Source organism: Quercus robur, chromosome 4, assembly GCF_932294415.1.
Source record: "Quercus robur chromosome 4, dhQueRobu3.1, whole genome shotgun sequence".
Lineage (NCBI taxonomy): Eukaryota > Viridiplantae > Streptophyta > Magnoliopsida > Fagales > Fagaceae > Quercus > Quercus robur.
In genome coordinates, this window is record NC_065537.1 from 56,410,228 (window position 1) to 56,428,063 (window position 17,836).

General features: G+C 32.8%; 1 protein-coding gene across 5 annotated transcripts; it reads left to right on the forward strand.

Moving 5' to 3' along the window:
• The first annotated feature begins 3,148 nt into the window (after nucleotides 1–3,148).
• LOC126723047 (disease resistance protein Roq1-like) lies at nucleotides 3,149–16,575 on the forward strand. Of its 5 annotated transcripts, none has more exons than XR_007654131.1 (9): nucleotides 3,149–4,321; nucleotides 8,667–9,783; nucleotides 9,957–10,229; nucleotides 10,340–11,140; nucleotides 11,218–12,024; nucleotides 12,188–12,216; nucleotides 13,621–13,719; nucleotides 14,890–15,032; nucleotides 16,152–16,575. XR_007654131.1 is itself a non-coding variant. In XM_050426271.1 (7 exons), the coding sequence occupies exons 1-5, from the start codon at nucleotides 3,831–3,833 to the stop codon at nucleotides 12,004–12,006; spliced, it is 3,471 nt and encodes a 1,156-aa protein (XP_050282228.1). In that variant the 5' UTR covers nucleotides 3,149–3,830; the 3' UTR covers nucleotides 12,007–12,024; nucleotides 12,188–12,216; nucleotides 13,621–13,723. The 5 variants fall into 5 exon arrangements, 1 of the variants encoding a protein (XP_050282228.1); XR_007654133.1 differs by lacking the exon at nucleotides 16,152–16,575 and adding an exon at nucleotides 13,101–13,324 and having other exon boundaries at nucleotides 14,890–15,306; XR_007654132.1 differs by lacking the exon at nucleotides 14,890–15,032.
• The last annotated feature ends 1,261 nt before the right edge of the window (nucleotides 16,576–17,836 follow it).

Consider the following 17,836-nt stretch of genomic DNA (forward strand, 5'->3'; position numbering starts at 1 on the left):
TTTTACAAAACATCCACGCTGATTTACTTATTACACACACTTTTTTATTAAAATAATATTTTTCTTCAGTTTTCCTAATATTTTCCACCTACTCCCACCTAACCCACAGTGATAAAGATGTTTGCATGTGAATGCGCGTTGTCAAAAAAAAAAAAAAAAAAAAGATTCCCAATTTCTCTCTTTGTGAAAATTGTAAAACGCGTAAGACACTCTATTATCTCTCCTGAGGATTGGGCAAATATCATTCTAGTCTAAAACATTTAAAAATTGGCCAATTAGTTCTCTAAAATGCATTTGAGGACCTAACCCCCTTAACACCGTTACCCCTCCGTCATTTTTCTTTCCCTCGCTCAAAATTCTCTCTAGTCTCTTCTCTCTTGTTCCTCTCCCTTTTTCAATCCTAGCCAAAGCCATAACAAAAAAAACCCAAATCTTACCTCAAAACTGAAAGCCAAAATTGTCCAAATCGAAACTCCAACCGGATCAAGCTAGGGTTACACACGGTGGATCCCACTAGAAAGCCCATCCCCATCCCATTACTTTACCTTGAAAAAGTTCCCCATCGCGTTGATAGCAATAGCAGTTGATATCATCACTTTTACAAAACATCCATGCTAATTTATTTATTACGCACACTTTTTTATTAAAATCATACTTTTATTAAAATTCAATTACTTTTACAAAACATCCACGCTAACTTATTTATTACACACACTTTTTTATTAAAATCATTCTTTTATTAAAATACAATCACTTTTACAAAACATCCACGCTAATTTATTTATTACACACTTTTTTATAAAAATAATATTTTTCTTTAGTTGCCTAATATTTTCCCCCTACTCCTACCTAACCCACAGTGATAAAGATGTTTGCATGTGAATCCGCGTTGTCAAAAAAAAAAATTTTCCACTTTCTCTCTTTGTGAAAATTGCAAAATGCGTAGGACACTCTATTACCTCTCCTAAGGATTGGGCAAATATCACTCAAGTCCAAAACATTTTAAAATTGGCCAATTAGGTCTCTAAAATGCATATTAAGACCTAACCCCCTTAATATCGTTACCATTCCGTCGTTTTTCTTTACCTCACTTGGAACTCTCTCTAGTCTCTTCTCTCTGGTTCCTCTCCCTCTTTCAATCCCAATCAAAGCCATAACAAAAAAACCCAAATCTTACCACAAAACTCAAAGCCAAAACTATCCAAATTCCAACCGGATCAAGCTAGGGTCACATACGAAGGATCCCCCTGGAAAGCCCATCCCCATCCCATTACTTAACCTTGACAAAGTTCCCCATTGCGTTCATAGCAATAGCAGTTGATACCATCACTTTTACAAAACATCCACGCTAATTTACTTATTACACACACTTTTTTATTAAAATAATATTTTTCTTCAATTTTCCTAATATTTTCCACCTACTCCCACCTAACCCACAGTGATAAAGATGTTTGCATGTGAATGCGTGTTGTCAAAAAAAGAAAAGAAAAAAGATTCCCAATTTCTCTCTTTGTGAAAATTGCAAAACGTGTAGGACACTCTATTACCTCTCCTAAGGATAGGGCAAATATCCCTCAGGTCTAAAACATTTTAAAATTGGCCAATTAGGTCTCTAAAATGCATATTAGGACCTAACCCCCTTAACACTGTTACCCCTCCGTCATTTTTCTTTCCCTCACTCAGAACTCTCTCTAGTCTCTTCTCTCTGGTTCCTTTCCCTCTTTCAATCCTAGCCAAAGCCAGAACCAAAAAAAACCCAAATCTTACCACAAAACTCAAGACGAAAACTATCCAAATTCCTATCAGATCAAGCTGGGGTCACACGCAGTGGATCCCACTGGAATGCGCATCCTTATCCCATTACTTTACCTTGACAAAGTTCCCCATCGTGTTGATAGCAATTGCAATTGATTCCATTAGTCTTACAAAACATCCACGCTAATTTATTTATTACACACACTTTTTTATTAAAGTAATATTTTTATTAAAATTCCATCACTTTTACAAAGCATCCACGCTATTTTATTTATTACACACACTTTTTTATTAAAATAATACTTTTCTTTAGTTTTCCCTATATTTTCCAACTACTCCCACCTAATGCACAATGATAAAGATGTTAGCATGTGAATGCGCGTTGCCAAAGAAAAAAAAAGAAAGAAAAAGATTCCCACTTTCTCTCTTTGTCGAAATTGCAAAACGCGTAGGACACTCTATTACCTCTCCTGAGGATTAGGCAAATATCACTCAGGTTTAAAACATTTTAAAATTGGCCAATTAGGTCTCTAAAATACATATTAGGACCTCATCCCCTTAACACCGTTACTCCTCCGTCATTTTTCTTTCCCTCACTTAGAACTCTCTTTAGTCTCTTCTCTCTAGTTCCTCTCCCTCTTTCAATCTTAGCCAAAGCCATAACAAAAAATCCAAATCTTACTGCAAAACTCAAAGCCAAAACTATCCAAATCCAAATTCCAGTTGGATCAAGCTGGGGTCACGCACGGTGGATCCCACTGGAAACCCCATGTGTGTGACCCCAGCTTGATCCGGTTGGAATTTGGATTTGCATAGTTTTGGCTTTGAGTTTTGCGGTAAGATTTGGGTTTTTTTGTTATGTCTTTGGCTGGGATTTAAAGAGGGAGAGGAACCAGAGAGAAGAGACTAGAGAGAGTTCTGAGTGAGTGAAAGAAAAATGACGGAGGGGTGATGGTGTTAAGGGTGTTAGGGACTAATATGTCTTTTAGGGACTTAATGGGTCAATTTTAAAATATTTTGGACTTGAGTAGTATTTGCCCAGACCTCAGGGGAGGATAATGAAATTTACCCAAAAAAATTAAAAAAAAGGAGTCACTAACTTTTGAATAGAATATATATATATATATATATATATATATATATATATATTGTGGAAAGGAGCCACTATTAGAGCAATTGCATCCATCTTGCAAAATTTCCCCTTCTATTTTACGTTAAAAACCTATTTTTTCTATTTTATACTACCATTTTTTCACAATATCTACATCAGTTCATCTATTTTATAATCCTCTCTATTTAAATAATAATTTTTTTAATTTTTAATTAATATTTTATTTTTTTATTTTGTCCCTATCTTTTTGTCTTTTCTTTTGTACTTATCTATTTTATAATCCTCTCTATCTTTGTTCTTATCTCATTTCTCAGAGACTTAGATCAAGCATTGTCCTTCTTCAACTTCTTTCTTCTTCCTTTCACAATAAACTCCTCCTTCTTCCTTTCCTCACAGTCAAATCACCTCCCTCCACTGGCATCTTCTTCTTCCTTTACCTCTCATGGTCAAATAATTTATCCACCACAAGCACCAATCTCCACCATAAGAACCACAAGAATCAAAACCCACAAGCACGGACTCTATTGACCCACAAGCACCGATCTCCACTGCCAGCACCGATCCACAAGCATCAAAACCCATTCCCATCAACCCACAAGCACCGATCTCTGCCGCCAACACCGATTCACAAGCATCTAGACCCATTTCTTATTTCATATTGTTGTGAGCACTACTTCTCTTTTTCCCTATCAATTCCATATTTCCAGTTTGATTTTTTCTCTCTGAGATTCAATTCTAGTACACTTGGTGTAAATCATCATTCTTTTGTCAAATTTCCCAATCAAACGTACGTACTCAAAACCATTCAAATTTAGTGCCCTCAGCTCATCCGTGAACCTCCACTCAAATTGCAAGCTTTCATTCATCTCTTATCATTCTTGTTAATTTCGTCACATCTTTGATCTTTCTTACATTTTGCTCTTCTTTTTTCATCTTCTCAATCTTTAGTCAACAGATCATATCAATGGTTTTCTTGACCAACGAAGGAGCCTCTTCTTCTTCTACCCACCGATGGGACTATGATGTCTTCTTGAGCTTTCGAGGTGAAGATACTCGTAAAAATTTTACAGGCCATTTATATAAGGCTTTGCGTGACCAGGGTTTTAACACCTTCATCGATGATAGTCTTCAGAAGGGAGAAGAAATTTCAATGGAACTTGTTAAAGCCATTGAATCGTCAATGATTTCGATTGTTGTATTCTCTAAAAAATTTGCATCTTCTACTTGGTGCTTGAATGAACTCGTCAAGATTTTTGAGTGTAGAAGTAATGGCCAATTGGTTTATCCAATTTTTTACAAGGTGAGCCCATCAGAAATACGTAAACAAGATGGAGAGTTTGGAATTGCACTAGCTGAACATGAAGAAAAATTTAAAGATGATAGACAAAAGGTTCAGAGGTGGAGGAAAACTTTAACTGAAGCAGCTAATTTGTCTGGATTTCATTACAATGATGGGTATGTATTTAATCAATGACTATTTTAGTGTCTTTCATTAGTTACATACTTTTATTGTTTTTCTATTTATAAATTATGTTATCATTGCCGGCGTTGAAGATGGGGCTAATGGTGGTGGTAGTGGAGTGAGAGTGTAGGGACGATGAAGGTGAAGGGGAAGGTTTTCTTTTTTCTTTTTCTTTTCCATTTTTTTTTTTTTTAAACTGGGTTGATGCCAAGGATCTTAGTCAATAAATTATCATATGGCATAATACTATTAGACGAGAAGACCACTAGGTATTGTTGATGAGGTCTTTCAAGAGGACTGAATAATTTCTTTATATTCTAAATACAAAGGTCAATAGTAGAATTAGAATAATTTTAACTTGGATAAAAATCTTTTCAATTGTGACAACTCTGTGTTGTTATATTGGTTATAAGCTTTTAATGGTTTTGTTATGACTGCTAATAAATTACGAAAGTATTGTTTCTATCATATTTCATTAGTTTTTGAGAAAGTATAATTATTATCACATGCACCTCCCTTTCTTGCCGAACTTTGGCATTTGCATTTACCGTTCCCACCCCATTAACCCATCACTATGGTTGCGATGTCATATACCAACAATAAATCACTAAGTACACTTCCTTTCAGCACCAGAAGGCAGAAATTGGTCATCACTTTTATGTTCACTCATCAATATAAGAATACAAGTTTATATATATATATATATATATATATATATATATATATATATATATATTAACAATAGAAAATTAAACAGATAAAATAATCAACAATCATATTATACGTACTAAAGGCCTTTTTGGATATACACCTCCGTTAGTTTCTTTAAAACCTTCTCTCCTCTCCCCTTATGCATGTGTGTTAAAATACTTAGTATTTAAAAAAAAAAAAAATTATACGTACTAAAAAAAATTCTTCCACCCAAAAAATCTCTCTCAAAAAAAAAAAAAAATTCCTTTGTTTAAAATTTATAAATCTACCTTACTGCCACATCTACTCTTATGTCCAATCCTAACTACATCTTCTTTCAAACCATTCCACCACATCAGTGAACTTCATGCCAAACTCCTTCAGTGCTCTTATGTCCTATCCGCTTGAATTGTATGATATTAGATTAGATTTATAGTTATTGTACTTAATAATAGGTAATATTTTATAGTCATCTGGTAACTAAATTGAAAATGGGTTAAAATCCAAAAGTGCATGTATATGGTCTATAATTACTTGATATGTAACTGTTTTATAATTTACTATTTGATGCTAAATAAATATTATGCCCAGAAAATATTTTTCATCCTGTGATTTAATAAGAAATGAAAAAACAATAATGAAGCAAATAAACAAACCAATAAGGTGGATTAACTATTAAGGTCTTTTTGCTTCTCTACTAAAGGAAAACGTCTTTTGCCTAAAAAGCTATTCAGACCTTTTAGCAGTTTGCTTAGAATTAAGAGGTGACAGCCATTAATCAATATAAGCACTAAAAATAAAAAAAAAATAAATAAATAAATCCTAAAATGAGCACCAAAAATTCCACCAATATGACACCCCTCGTCAAATTGCTTTTAGTTTTACCTTTTAATTTTTAAGATGACCTATTAATTGCCTTAATGAATACAAAATTTAAAAGGAGTGTATAATTCTTTACAAATTACAATTATCTGTCCTATAATATAATTACAGGAAGCCTTATGCATTTGTGGTGAATAGGCTGAGAGTTTTTTTTTTTGTGCTTTAGTACAGACTATTGGTCTTGATTTTCTTTTATGATTTCGGTTGCACCTTTTCTTTAAATTCGCTTTCATTACGGTTCACTTTCTCTTCCTCAACTATACTATTGTTAACACTACAAATAAAAAATAAAAAATAAAACAAAACTGTTGCCCTCAAATCTCCAACCCAGAGATGCCTTCTATACTTCTTTATCTTATCCACCATTAATTATACTGTTTCCATCCCAATTTTCAAATTTTCACAACTTTATCTCTCTTTTTCTATCACACATCGATTATTCATTTAAGCTTTTCAATGTTGTACCTACCCATGAACATTCTAATTACAATCCACCCCATCATCCACAACAAATCATTTTGGTTTGGTATTGGCTTTTCTCCACAAAATTACAATCACCATTTTGAGAAGACATGGATTGTGTTTTTCAAAGAATTTTGAAGTTAAGTTGGCAATATGATGATCCAATCTTTTTTTCTTTAGATCTTTTTTCTTTTTCTTTTTTGAATTCGTGCATCTAGAATTTGCATGTTGTTTCTGTTGTTTTCTTTCTCTAATTTTCCAATGTATTGACTTGTGTAATTGTTAACTAACTTTTGATTGTTAGAGCTGCTTTATTTGGCCATCATTGTTGTTGAATTTCTCATTGTTAACTGACTTAGATTTGATAAAAAAATAAGCTTGGGTGTTTCTTTTTGTTTTGACCAAAATGGTGGATTTATAAATATTTGTAGAGCAATATTGATATCATAGTAGTCTCTAAATCTTTAGTGTTACAACTTGCAATTTTGTTATTGTTGCATCCCAGTCTCAAAACCCTCCATCAGATTTCTTGCTTCTCTTAGCTTTCTTGGTAAGCTAAGGTGAAATACTTAGCACATGTGCTCCTGTAATAGGTATTTGATAGTCACTGATAAAGAACCTATGGTGATATACTTAGCATAAGCTCCTAAAGTGGGTATTTGGTAGTCATGGATAAAGTACTGATTTTCGGTACAATTGCTTAAATGTCTGCATATCTAAGTATTTTATGTTACTCCTTAGTATTATTTGGAGTGTTGTATATCTTTGATGGACTATCTTCTTAGGAGCTTTAACTAAATAAAAAAATATGGAAAACAAATCAACTTATTTTGGCTGTAAAATCTGCTATTTAAATGTCAAATTGTTATTACAAAGAATTATTTTACTTTCCTTTGGGGTGTACGAGACAAATGCAATCCAAGCAGTTATGCATGCAACATTGGAATATAAATCCTCTAACTGACTCTTTTTTTTTTTTCTTTTTTTCTTTTTTTTCCATTTTTTGTTCCAACAATCACAATTGGCCATGTTTTCACTTAACTTTCCTTATAAAATAAACAAAGTTAAAAATGAAAAAAAAAAATCTAACACTTGGCAATTCAAATGAATAGAGGATTTGTATCTGTAATATAGAATATAATTTCATATGACATTTGAATGTATAAATTTAAAACTTAAAAAGTTTTCCGTGAATCGCATTAGTTAATCACTAGTATCATATATAATAGATGGAGGAGGTTACAAAAGATGATATGTGTCATTGTTTTATGCATTGTCAAAGAGACACGTGTCACTATTATGTGTATCCACCAATTGTAGATCGAGACCCAAATTTTATATCATATATTATGTATAGATAGATAGGTGCTAGAAATAGAATAATTTTAATTCACATGATGTTATATATTCATACAATTAAAAATGAAAAAAAACTAACACGTGGCAATTCAAATGGATAGAGGACTTATATTTGTAATATAGAATATAATTTCATATGATATTTGAATGTATAAATTTAAAACTTAAAAGTTTTTCTGTACATCGCATTGGTTAATTACTAGTATCATATATAATAGATGGAGGAAGTTACAGAAGATGATATGTGTTGTTGTTTTATGCATTGTCAAAGAGACATGTGTCACTATCATGTGTATCTACCAATTGTAAGGACCCAAATTTTATATTATATATTATGTATAGATGGATAGATTCTAGAAATAGAATAATTTTAACTCAAATGATGTTATATATTCAGACAACTTTTCTTTGAAAAAATAAAAATAATTCTAACAACTCTTCTTCTTTCATTAGTTAGAAACTTTTAAATGGTTTTGTGACCACTAAATGTCCAATTTTGAAAGTATACTTTGAAAAAAATTATTTACCATATATTCTACTATTAAATTGTAGAAATAAAATAATTTAATATTAATGTTACAATTCAGGAGTTTCTCCCATTTAATTTTTAGACAATTTTTTACAAAATTTCTTAATCTCATTTTGTTCAAGTATTAGAAATGAGCTTCCAATTAGTGGGTCTCCTTAATCCTCATCACAAAAAGGGAGTTTCTATCCAATCATTTGCTAAAAGCCTAGATCAAATTTTCTAGCCAAAAGAAGAAGAATAATGTGCCAAAATTAATGATATTTCCTAATCTTTTGAATTTCAATGCCATTTAATTTAAATAGCAATATGTTAATTGCAATGCACAAAACTAGACATATTGAATTTAGCTCATCTTCATATTTATATTTACAACTAATCCAACTCATTATATCTTTCTTATGCTCTATGCTTTGCAGTTACACTGAATCTGAATCTGAGTTTATCCAAAGAGTTATAAAAGAGATATCAAGTACTAAATCAAATCATGAGCCATTATTTGTTGCTAAACATCCCGTTGGAATAGACATTCGAGCAAAGGCCGTAGAATTGCTTTTAGATATGGAGTCAAATGATGTTTGCATGGTAGGAATTTGTGGTATTGGGGGAATAGGAAAGACTACGATCTCAAAAGCTATTTATAATAGAATTGCTCACCGTTTTGAAGGAAGCTGTTTTTTAGAGAATGTTAGAGAAAAGTCAAAAATAATTGGTGGCATAACCCAACTACAAGAGACACTTCTTTCTAAGATCTTACGAGATAGAGATTTGAAGGTGCATAATGTATCTGAAGGTATCAATTTGATAAAGAAAAGACTTTGTAGTAAAAAAGTTCTTTTAGTTCTCGATGATGTGAAAGATTCAAAAGAGGTAGAAAATTTGCTTGGAGAATGTGATTGGTTTGCTTCCGGAAGTAGAGTAATTATAACAACAAGAGACAAAACCACTTTGGGAAGAGATCCTCAATTATATGAGGTTACAAAATTGAGTCAATGTGAAGCTGTTGAACTTTTCAACCGGCATGCCTTCCAAGCAAGTAAATATGGGGAAGATTATTCAGAACTTGCAGAACAGATTATATGTTATGCCAATGGCCTACCATTAGCTTTAAAAATAATTGGTTCTGATTTGTGTGGAAAAAATATACATGAATGGAAAAGTGCATTAGAAAAGTATAAAAACATTCCACATGAAGATATTCAGGAAATACTCAAAATAAGTTATGATGGATTGGAAAAATTTGAAAAGGAAATTTTTCTTGATATTGCATGTTTTTTTAAGGGTTACAAGAAGGATGATGTTGTAAATATATTAGATTCTTGCATTTTATATCCAGACTATGGTATTAAAAAGCTTATAGATAAGTGTCTCATAACCTTGAAATATGACCATATGTCACGGTATAACTCTTTGTCAATGCATGACTTGGTACAACAAATGGGTAGAGAAATTGTTCAGCAAGAATCAGAAGAGCTTGAACAACGTAGTAGGATATGGCACTATAAGGATGCTTATAAGTTACTAACTAGAAATATGGTATACATTCTTTGCTTCTCTATTTTTTTCCTATTATTTCTTTATTGGATTTTCCCTTTACAATATTGAACAAAATATAATTTTCTCAATATATGTTTTGTTTAAGGTTTCAAAATCTTTATACTTTTGTCGAATTCTATTATGAAGTGTGACTAATTCTTTGTCTTAAGCAGGGATCAAATAAAATTCGAGGTATAATGTTGCTCTCACCTGAACGAACAGAGGTGCCATTGAAAGCTAAAGTTTTCAAGAGGATGAAAAATCTCAAATTTCTCATTGGCAATGTACATATTGTTGAAGAACTTAAATATCTCCCAGATGAGTTAAAGTTTCTTAAATGGAGTGAATTTTCTCTATCCTTATCGTCCAAATGTTCTCTTCCTCAACAACTTGTTGTACTCAATATGTCTAACACAAACATTATATTGGAGAACGTATTCAAGCAGGTATAAGTATTAGTATTTATAAATTTTAATTTCTTTAAATGTAATTTTTAAAAGTTGTTGAAGATAAATTTTGTTTTCGTTTTCTTTTTTGTTTTTTTAATTTTTCATAGGGGATCCAGTGCCAAAATTTGAAAATTATGAAGTTTCAAGCATGTCAATCTATTACAAAATTACCTGACTTGTACTCCCCAAACTTAGAGGAACTGGACCTTTCCTTTTGTAAAAATTTAATTGAGGTTGACGAGTCTATTGGATTTCTTGAGAGGCTTAAAAAGTGGGATCTCAGATGCTGTGAAAAACTTCAATTTCTTCCAAGTATGCTCATGTTGAAATCTCTTGAACATTTTGAACTAAGATCCTGCTCAAGGCTTGAGAAGTTCCCCGATATTCACCCAGAAATGAAATGTCTAAAGAAATTGAATTTTTTTGGTGGTGGTATTAGAGAATTGCCTTTGTCACTGCTGTATCTGACTGGACTTGCCACGTTAGAAGTTGGTTGCTGCTTACTTACGAAAATTCCAGTTAGGGCCAATAAATCAGAAATGCAGGAGGAAGGAGATATTCCTTCTGCCAAATTGAGACTGGCGTGCAATTCCTTTAATAACTTTTCGGGACCTACTGGGTTTCTGTGCTTGACACAACTGGATCTTACCTGGTGTCCAATTGAAGTTGAATTAGATTCTTGGATGCAGCCCGATTACTTCCCAGTATTGACAGATTTGTCTCTTGCTTCTACTAGTATTGTTACCATCCCAGAAAGTATTAGTAGATTTACTAGATTACTATGTCTTATAATTCATAATTGCAAAAAGCTTGAGGAAATTCCGAGACTTCCACAATCTATAAGAACTGTGGATGCAATGGGTTGCAGTCAGTTGAATACACAATCATCAAGCAGATTATTGAATCAGGTATCTCTCTCTTTCTCTTTCTCTCTGAAGTCTAAGTTATAAAGAAACAATTTATGTTAAACTTCAATTTCTTGCAGTTTCGAGAAATTCTAGAGGATCTATCAAATATAGTCGTTGAAGCTGTAACAAGCTTTGATTTCGACGGGTTTCAATTTAGCAAGTATCATTATCTTATACTACCAGTAATTGAGATTCCAAAGTGGTTGAAATTCAACCATCATGAGAGTGTTGGAAAGTCCGTATCATTCTTGGTCGGTCCCAAATTTTCAAATTTCGTTGTTTGTATTGCTGTTCCATCGAAGGATAGGGAAAAAGGTAGTTTCAGTTGGGGAGTTGACATTTTTATCAATGGTAAAAGACAATGCATAGCAGCGGACAACTGGTGGTCGAATTATAAATCTGACCATGTATGGTTAATTTATGGGAAAGTGAATATATCAAATCCATCTGAAGAGAATCGCATTAAGGTTAAGGTTACAGGTCCATACATTTACCGACGTAGGATAAGGATTTATGTAGAATGCATCTGTTGTCCTCAAAAACCCAATATATCTCCTGCCTCATCTATGGATCAATGTGCTTTCAACAATGGGGAAGAAGATTCAGGCCGTGTTGGAATCCGACGCCGACTGCGAGGAAGAAACCATCGACCAACCCATGCTAGACGTCCCCAAAAACACTACCTGTCCCGCTTTGGATGGCTTCGAATCCGATTCCAACTCTGGAAACGAAGCTCCAAACCCTGGAGACGACAAATTACCAATGGGTTTCATGATCAGGGTTCATCTACAATCCCCAATACCTTTCTCAATGATGATACCAATGCCAATCTGCATCCACCATCAAAGAAGACAAAAACGTGTTGATCCAACTTTGAAGAGAAGGTTTGCCTCTTTCTATTTCTCTAAATTTAAAGGCTTATTCATAGGATCGTTGCTCAAGTATACATTGTGTTTCAAGTAAATAATTGCAAAATCAAACTGTTGGGCTATGTAATTATTATTTATACAAGAAGCATTTAATTTCTTTATTTCTTTTTCAATGCAGATGATGCCCTGTTGCTATTGAAGTAATTGGTAGGCCTAAGATCCCTTTTCACCTTGCAATTTGATTTTCATTTATTATAATATTTGTCATTTTGTCTGCTTCTGGTGCACAATTTCTTCTTGTAAGATTTTCTAATCTACAATTTTACCAAATAATGAGTATGCTTGCTGATTATTCGAAACTAAAAGTCAAGTCAAGCACACAACTATTCGATGAAATGCTTCTTTGGGATATTGAACCTATTTGCTTAGATGACCTATGCTACACATAGAACTAATTGTTAAGGTTTTATTTTAAATTTCTACAAAAATATTTCTGTTTGATTACTTATTTACTTATGCTTTTCTCCTGGGTTTTTAAATTTTAATATTGTTAACTATCATAGATGTTTCTTTGCTTTTGTTGATTCACTGAATAATATAACTTGGATATTCATAAATTTATTGAAAGATAAATGACATTGGACAAGGATGCATTGAACTGATTACCTGGAGAAGTGTAAATTAAAATTTGCAATAAGCTATGGCCCCAGAAACCTTTTCTTCTGCAAAACCTGCCTTGAGAATGGGGCTCACTTCTTCATATTATTCATATTTAATTGGTTGAGGTTGAGGAATTATTTAAGAACATGTTCTTGTTTGCTTGTTTCTTTCTTTGTTAATTAGGAATATTTGAATTAATGATGATGCCAACACCTTAGCTTTGTCATTGTTGAGATAACAATTGTACCTACTGATAAAACATCTTTATCTCTTAAATTTTTGTGCTTAAAAATGATTCTCTAAAGCTTAAATTAAATTTTCAAAGTACTTTCAAGTCATGTTGTTGCCATTGAAAAACAAGACAATCAGTAACTGATTTGGAAGTACAAATAAACTTATTTGGTCCCATGATCGGTCATGTCTTTATACAGTCAAAAGAGCCTCGCTTCTCCATAGCTAATGCTCAGATGGAAGAGTAGAACTTAGAGATATGGCTCTCAGATGTGGGCTGCCCTGTGCAAGCTTGAACTTCTTTAAATTCCTTATTTCCTTTGGAAACTACAAAATGATTGTCTGCCAGTGATTAGGGAGTTAGCAAATATGAATCTCATCAGACATCACTGATGCTTCTTGCCCTTCATGTGCTATAAAAGAGGTATGCCTGGATGGCTGGATCACTAATTTATTACCTAAAACTTAACTTGTGTGATGTGGTTTAGATCACCACTCACCATTAGAAGGTACTTGAGTCAAAGTCAAGTCATAATTGTGTTGCTGCTTGGCTGGAAAGAGTGAATAAAGCATAAGGCTGGTGTAATCACTTCACTATATTCTTTCAACAATCTTTGGACTATTTGGATACATTGAAATAAAATAGCGCAGGAAAGAATAAGTGTTAATGATAGATTTTGAAGTCCTAAGTCGTAGTGCTTACCTTTATACTATTTGTAGGGATGCAACAAACACATGGGAAGTGGACACTCCTATTACAACACCTAATGTACTTCACAGCAATTTCTTGGCAGTATAGCACATGATCAGATGTTGATGGTATGGATTCCTCTCTCTCTTTTCGTGATATGTCTATATGATATTGTAAAACTTGTAGAGAATTTGGTAAATATAATTATTGTTGGATGGTTCATATAGTTGTATGTGTAATACATGAGGTATGATTGAAGATGAAAAAAAATAAGGGATGATTCCACCAAATATGTTGTAATTGGATACCCATGTTGGGGGCCATTTCTTCAGTCAATATTTTGGGGAAAAATGGGCAATTTCTTGAGATTATCGTAGTGCTTTGGTCATATTGGTTTGCATTTGCCCCCATCATCCAATGCGTTTGCATGGACTGTGTAGTTGTTTTTGTATTATTTTTCAATAAAGAAAAAATGTTTATGTTTTTGTCACCATGTCAAACTAAACTTTCTGCCATTTAATTATAAGCTTCAATCTTTGAACTTTAATAAATATAGATAGTGGGTTCAAGACACGTGTTATATTGCGTAAATGATCCTTGGGTGTCTTCTTTAAAAAAATTTTAATAGGAATGCTTTTAAGCCAATTCATTCAAAGATATATTTAAAACCATTTGTCTAGTTTTTAGAAAAGAAGATTGTCTTGAATAATCATGTTCTTATTTTTATATAGAGGGCAGGGGAAGGGCTGTAGTTTAAATGATTTGTACAGCCTAGTATTCTTTTAGCTGTATAAAACGCACAATGAATTCCCATAGGAGGGGTTGATCCCTAGCCACTAGTTGAATCAATATGGCTGGCTCAGGCGTTCTCATGTTGAGACATGGTGCTTAAGGCTACCTAATGCAGATGCATTTGTGACTGCTTTAAAAGCAAAGCAAAAGTACACACCAAGAATTAGCATTTGATTGTGCAATAGAAGTTGTAAGCAATAGGTGCTTTATAATTTGGATTACAATTTATTTCATTTGAATGACTCTTAACTTTTTCATAATTCTTGTTTAGATGGTGGAAATTATAGTTGATCCTCATAAATGACTGATTTTCTCATCATCATTCAGATGATCTTTCTAGCTTGTCTTACAAATTCTATATGGGCCATTTATCTTCTCTTGATCCTTTGCACATTTATTTTTTTTAAAGGAATATCATGGATCAACTATTTATTAATGGGACCATGATGGGTTTGCCTTATTTAATGGCATGGAATCTATTTGAGTGTTTGATTTTAATGTTTCAGGTATCAAGGAAAAAAAATGGAAGTAAAGGATCTGATTTTAGCAGTTCAAGCAAGTTTCTTAGCTGATTTATAGCTAGATTGGTGGTGTAGATCTTTCAATTTCATCCAATTCTAACACAAAAAATCATTTCAACTTTCTTTGGGTAATCCTGTCTATGACCTTCATTTGGCATCCTGATGGCAAAGTAATGTTTACCATGTTGGTTGATTTTTCTTTTCTTTTTCTTTTTTTGAAAGGATTATGATGTATTTAATTTTGGTGTTTCATGTTTTTTCTTTTCCTTTATGGTCTATACATGGGAAGAAGATTGTAAAGTATTTAAGATTGTTGTAATTTTTTATGTCTCTCCCTTTATGTATTTAATTGTGTTTCCCTAGGAGGACTTGGTGAGGATTATAAAGTATTTGAGTTTGGTATATTATATTTTTAAATTTTCTTTCTTAAGTTTTTGAACTTTTCCTTCCCATTTGTGTGAAATGAAGTAAGCGGAAGGCACTTTGGTCAAAGTGAAAGAAAATTTTATGAGATATTAACAAATTATACCAAAATTGCATTGTTTATTCTTATATTTCAAGAATAAAGTAGATATCATCTTTATTCCATTATATATTGTCCTTTAAAATTGTTATTGTTGATGACTGACATGAATGTATATTCTTATGTTTATAATTGATGGATAAACATATCGGATAGAAGAGAAAGAGTGATAGAACCAGTCACAAGGGGTCCTTTACCATTTTATACTACCATTCAAAGGAAAAATTTTATTCCCATGGTCAAATATAACAAACCCTGATAGAGATTGCCATGCCTCTCTTCCATGTAGAATTTGAATTTCTATATATAACCAAAGTTAAGGGAATCTTGATGTTCAATGTTTAGTGCCAATAACTTGCTAGCCGATTGGTACTTTGTATCATACATGTTCCCCTACAGGAGAGGCTAAATCAAATTGAGCAGTCCTGCCCTTTCTCCACATAGCTTAGCAGTACCTTGTGGTAGAGAGTGGAAAAGTTGAAATGGTAGCTACTTGTGGGAATGGTGGCCGGGTATGATATTTTTAGCATAGGGGTAGAGTTGCTATTGATGTATGCATAAAAGCATGGGTATGATGTAGAGTGATAAATTTTTATTCATGATTTTTAACATCCCTTAATGCTTGTGGAATGGGTATCAAATACTGAAGGAGAAGAAGTTTGATTTTGAATACTGTTATGTGCAGATTAGTTTGGGGTTGTGAAATTTTCCATCTTTATTGCAGATTAATAGGACATTCTTGGAGGTCTAATAAGTTGAGAAGAAGATATTGTGCACTCTATCAAATTGTAAGTCAAGAATCAAGACTTGTGTGGTTGCTAGAGGGAGGTTCAAGAACTATTGTTCTTTAAAGAGCTTTATGTTGTGTTTACTTGACTCTCTTTTTTTTGGATAAAAGGTTCTTAATTCTTAGTGATAGTCTTTGTTTTGGCAGTCATAAGTTTGCTGCAATTTGCTTGCCTTTGGGCTTAGATTCTTGTAACAGATGGTTGTTTGTTGTGTTCCTCGCCAATCAAAGCACAAATTTGGTTGGTTGTGCTTTTAAACCAAACAGGTCTGTGCTAGTGCAGGCCACCTTCTATTAGTCATGTTTTGTAAGGTCTTTTTAAATAATCTTTGATAAATTGGAAGGTTTTCTTTTTTCTTTTTTTGAAGGGCCTCAGATAAAGTTGCAGTTTGTATTTGTACAGTTAAACAAGTTGGTAAACAATGAGATGCACCTCTGTCTTGGAGTGGTTTTCACTTGTTACTGTCTAATCACTGTATACCTATGACATTTCAACATTGTTACTGCTAATTTTCATTCAAACAGTGAATGGTTTTTAAGTAAAATTGAAAATTTGTAGTTTCTGGATAGCAGATTTTTTATCTGTTTTTAATAATAATTGTAGTTTAAGAACTTTTTATTTCTTTTGGTGGGATACTCTCTTGATATCATCCCTCTTAATCCAAATTACATCATCCACAATGGCCTGCCTTTTGGAACCAAAAGTTTCTCCTCTACCAACATGTTCTTATTCCCCCAAAAAGGAGTAAATTTAATTAAATTACTAGATTATGTACATCATCTTATTCATAATTCCAAAGATATGTTAATTTGGAGATTTGATAAGGCATGTGTGTACTATGAAATCCAGTTGTCACTTATTCTTTTCAAAGCTCTCCCTCATGAATTGAATCTCTTCTCCCTCATCAAATGTGTAGCTTCTTGGCACTACTAATATAAATAAAGTTAGTTTGTCCTAATTTTCCATTTTTTCTTTTCAAAGCCTTGGTAAATAGTCTTCTTCGTGGAGAAAGCAAATTTTCTTTGATTCACTATCCTTTCTTTGAAAGTTGCAATGGAACACTATTCCCTCTTTGATTGTGCAATCACTTTAGTTTTGGGGCCACCTTAAGAACTGATCTTCATTTTCAACATTAGATTTTGTTATTTATTGATTCCATCAAAACTAGAAGTGTTGAGTTCACATCCAATAAATTATCCAATTATAGTTTTTGGGTTAATTTTGTTCTACCAAAAACTTTTTGACTTGGAAGATATTTAAGGCCCCTCGACTATATTTATGACAAAAATCAGTATACTAGGAACATTACAGCCTATTCACTTGGCTACCCACTCCAAGTCTCAGTCTTGAATCCTGATAATGAGAGTATGGAACACCATGCTCAAAATTTTTGAGATGGGAATAATTTCCTCAATGTTACAAAGCAGAGTCCAATGAGCAGTAGTGTGGGTTTAGGAATTACACTTTCTAACTACATGTAAAGCTTGCCAACAATAGCATAAATTTGATGCTAAACTAGTATCCACTATTAGTGGTTCAATGGACTAGTGAGATCTGCATAGAGAACTTTGAATTCGTTGAATTTCATTTAGTTCATTTCCCTCCATCAAAACCTTTCTAA

What these genes read in the sequence shown, in the direction of transcription:
- LOC126723047 (XM_050426271.1), top strand. Translation starts at nt 3,831, where the DNA reads ATGGTTTTCTTGACCAACGAAGGAGCCTCTTCTTCTTCTACCCACCGA. An exon ending in GGATTTCATTACAATGATGG is followed by an intron (nt 4,322 to 8,666) that starts GTATGTATTTAA and finishes TATGCTTTGCAG; the next exon opens with TTACACTGAATCTGAATCTG. An exon ending in CAAGCAGATTATTGAATCAG is followed by an intron (nt 11,141 to 11,217) that starts GTATCTCTCTCT and finishes AATTTCTTGCAG; the next exon opens with TTTCGAGAAATTCTAGAGGA.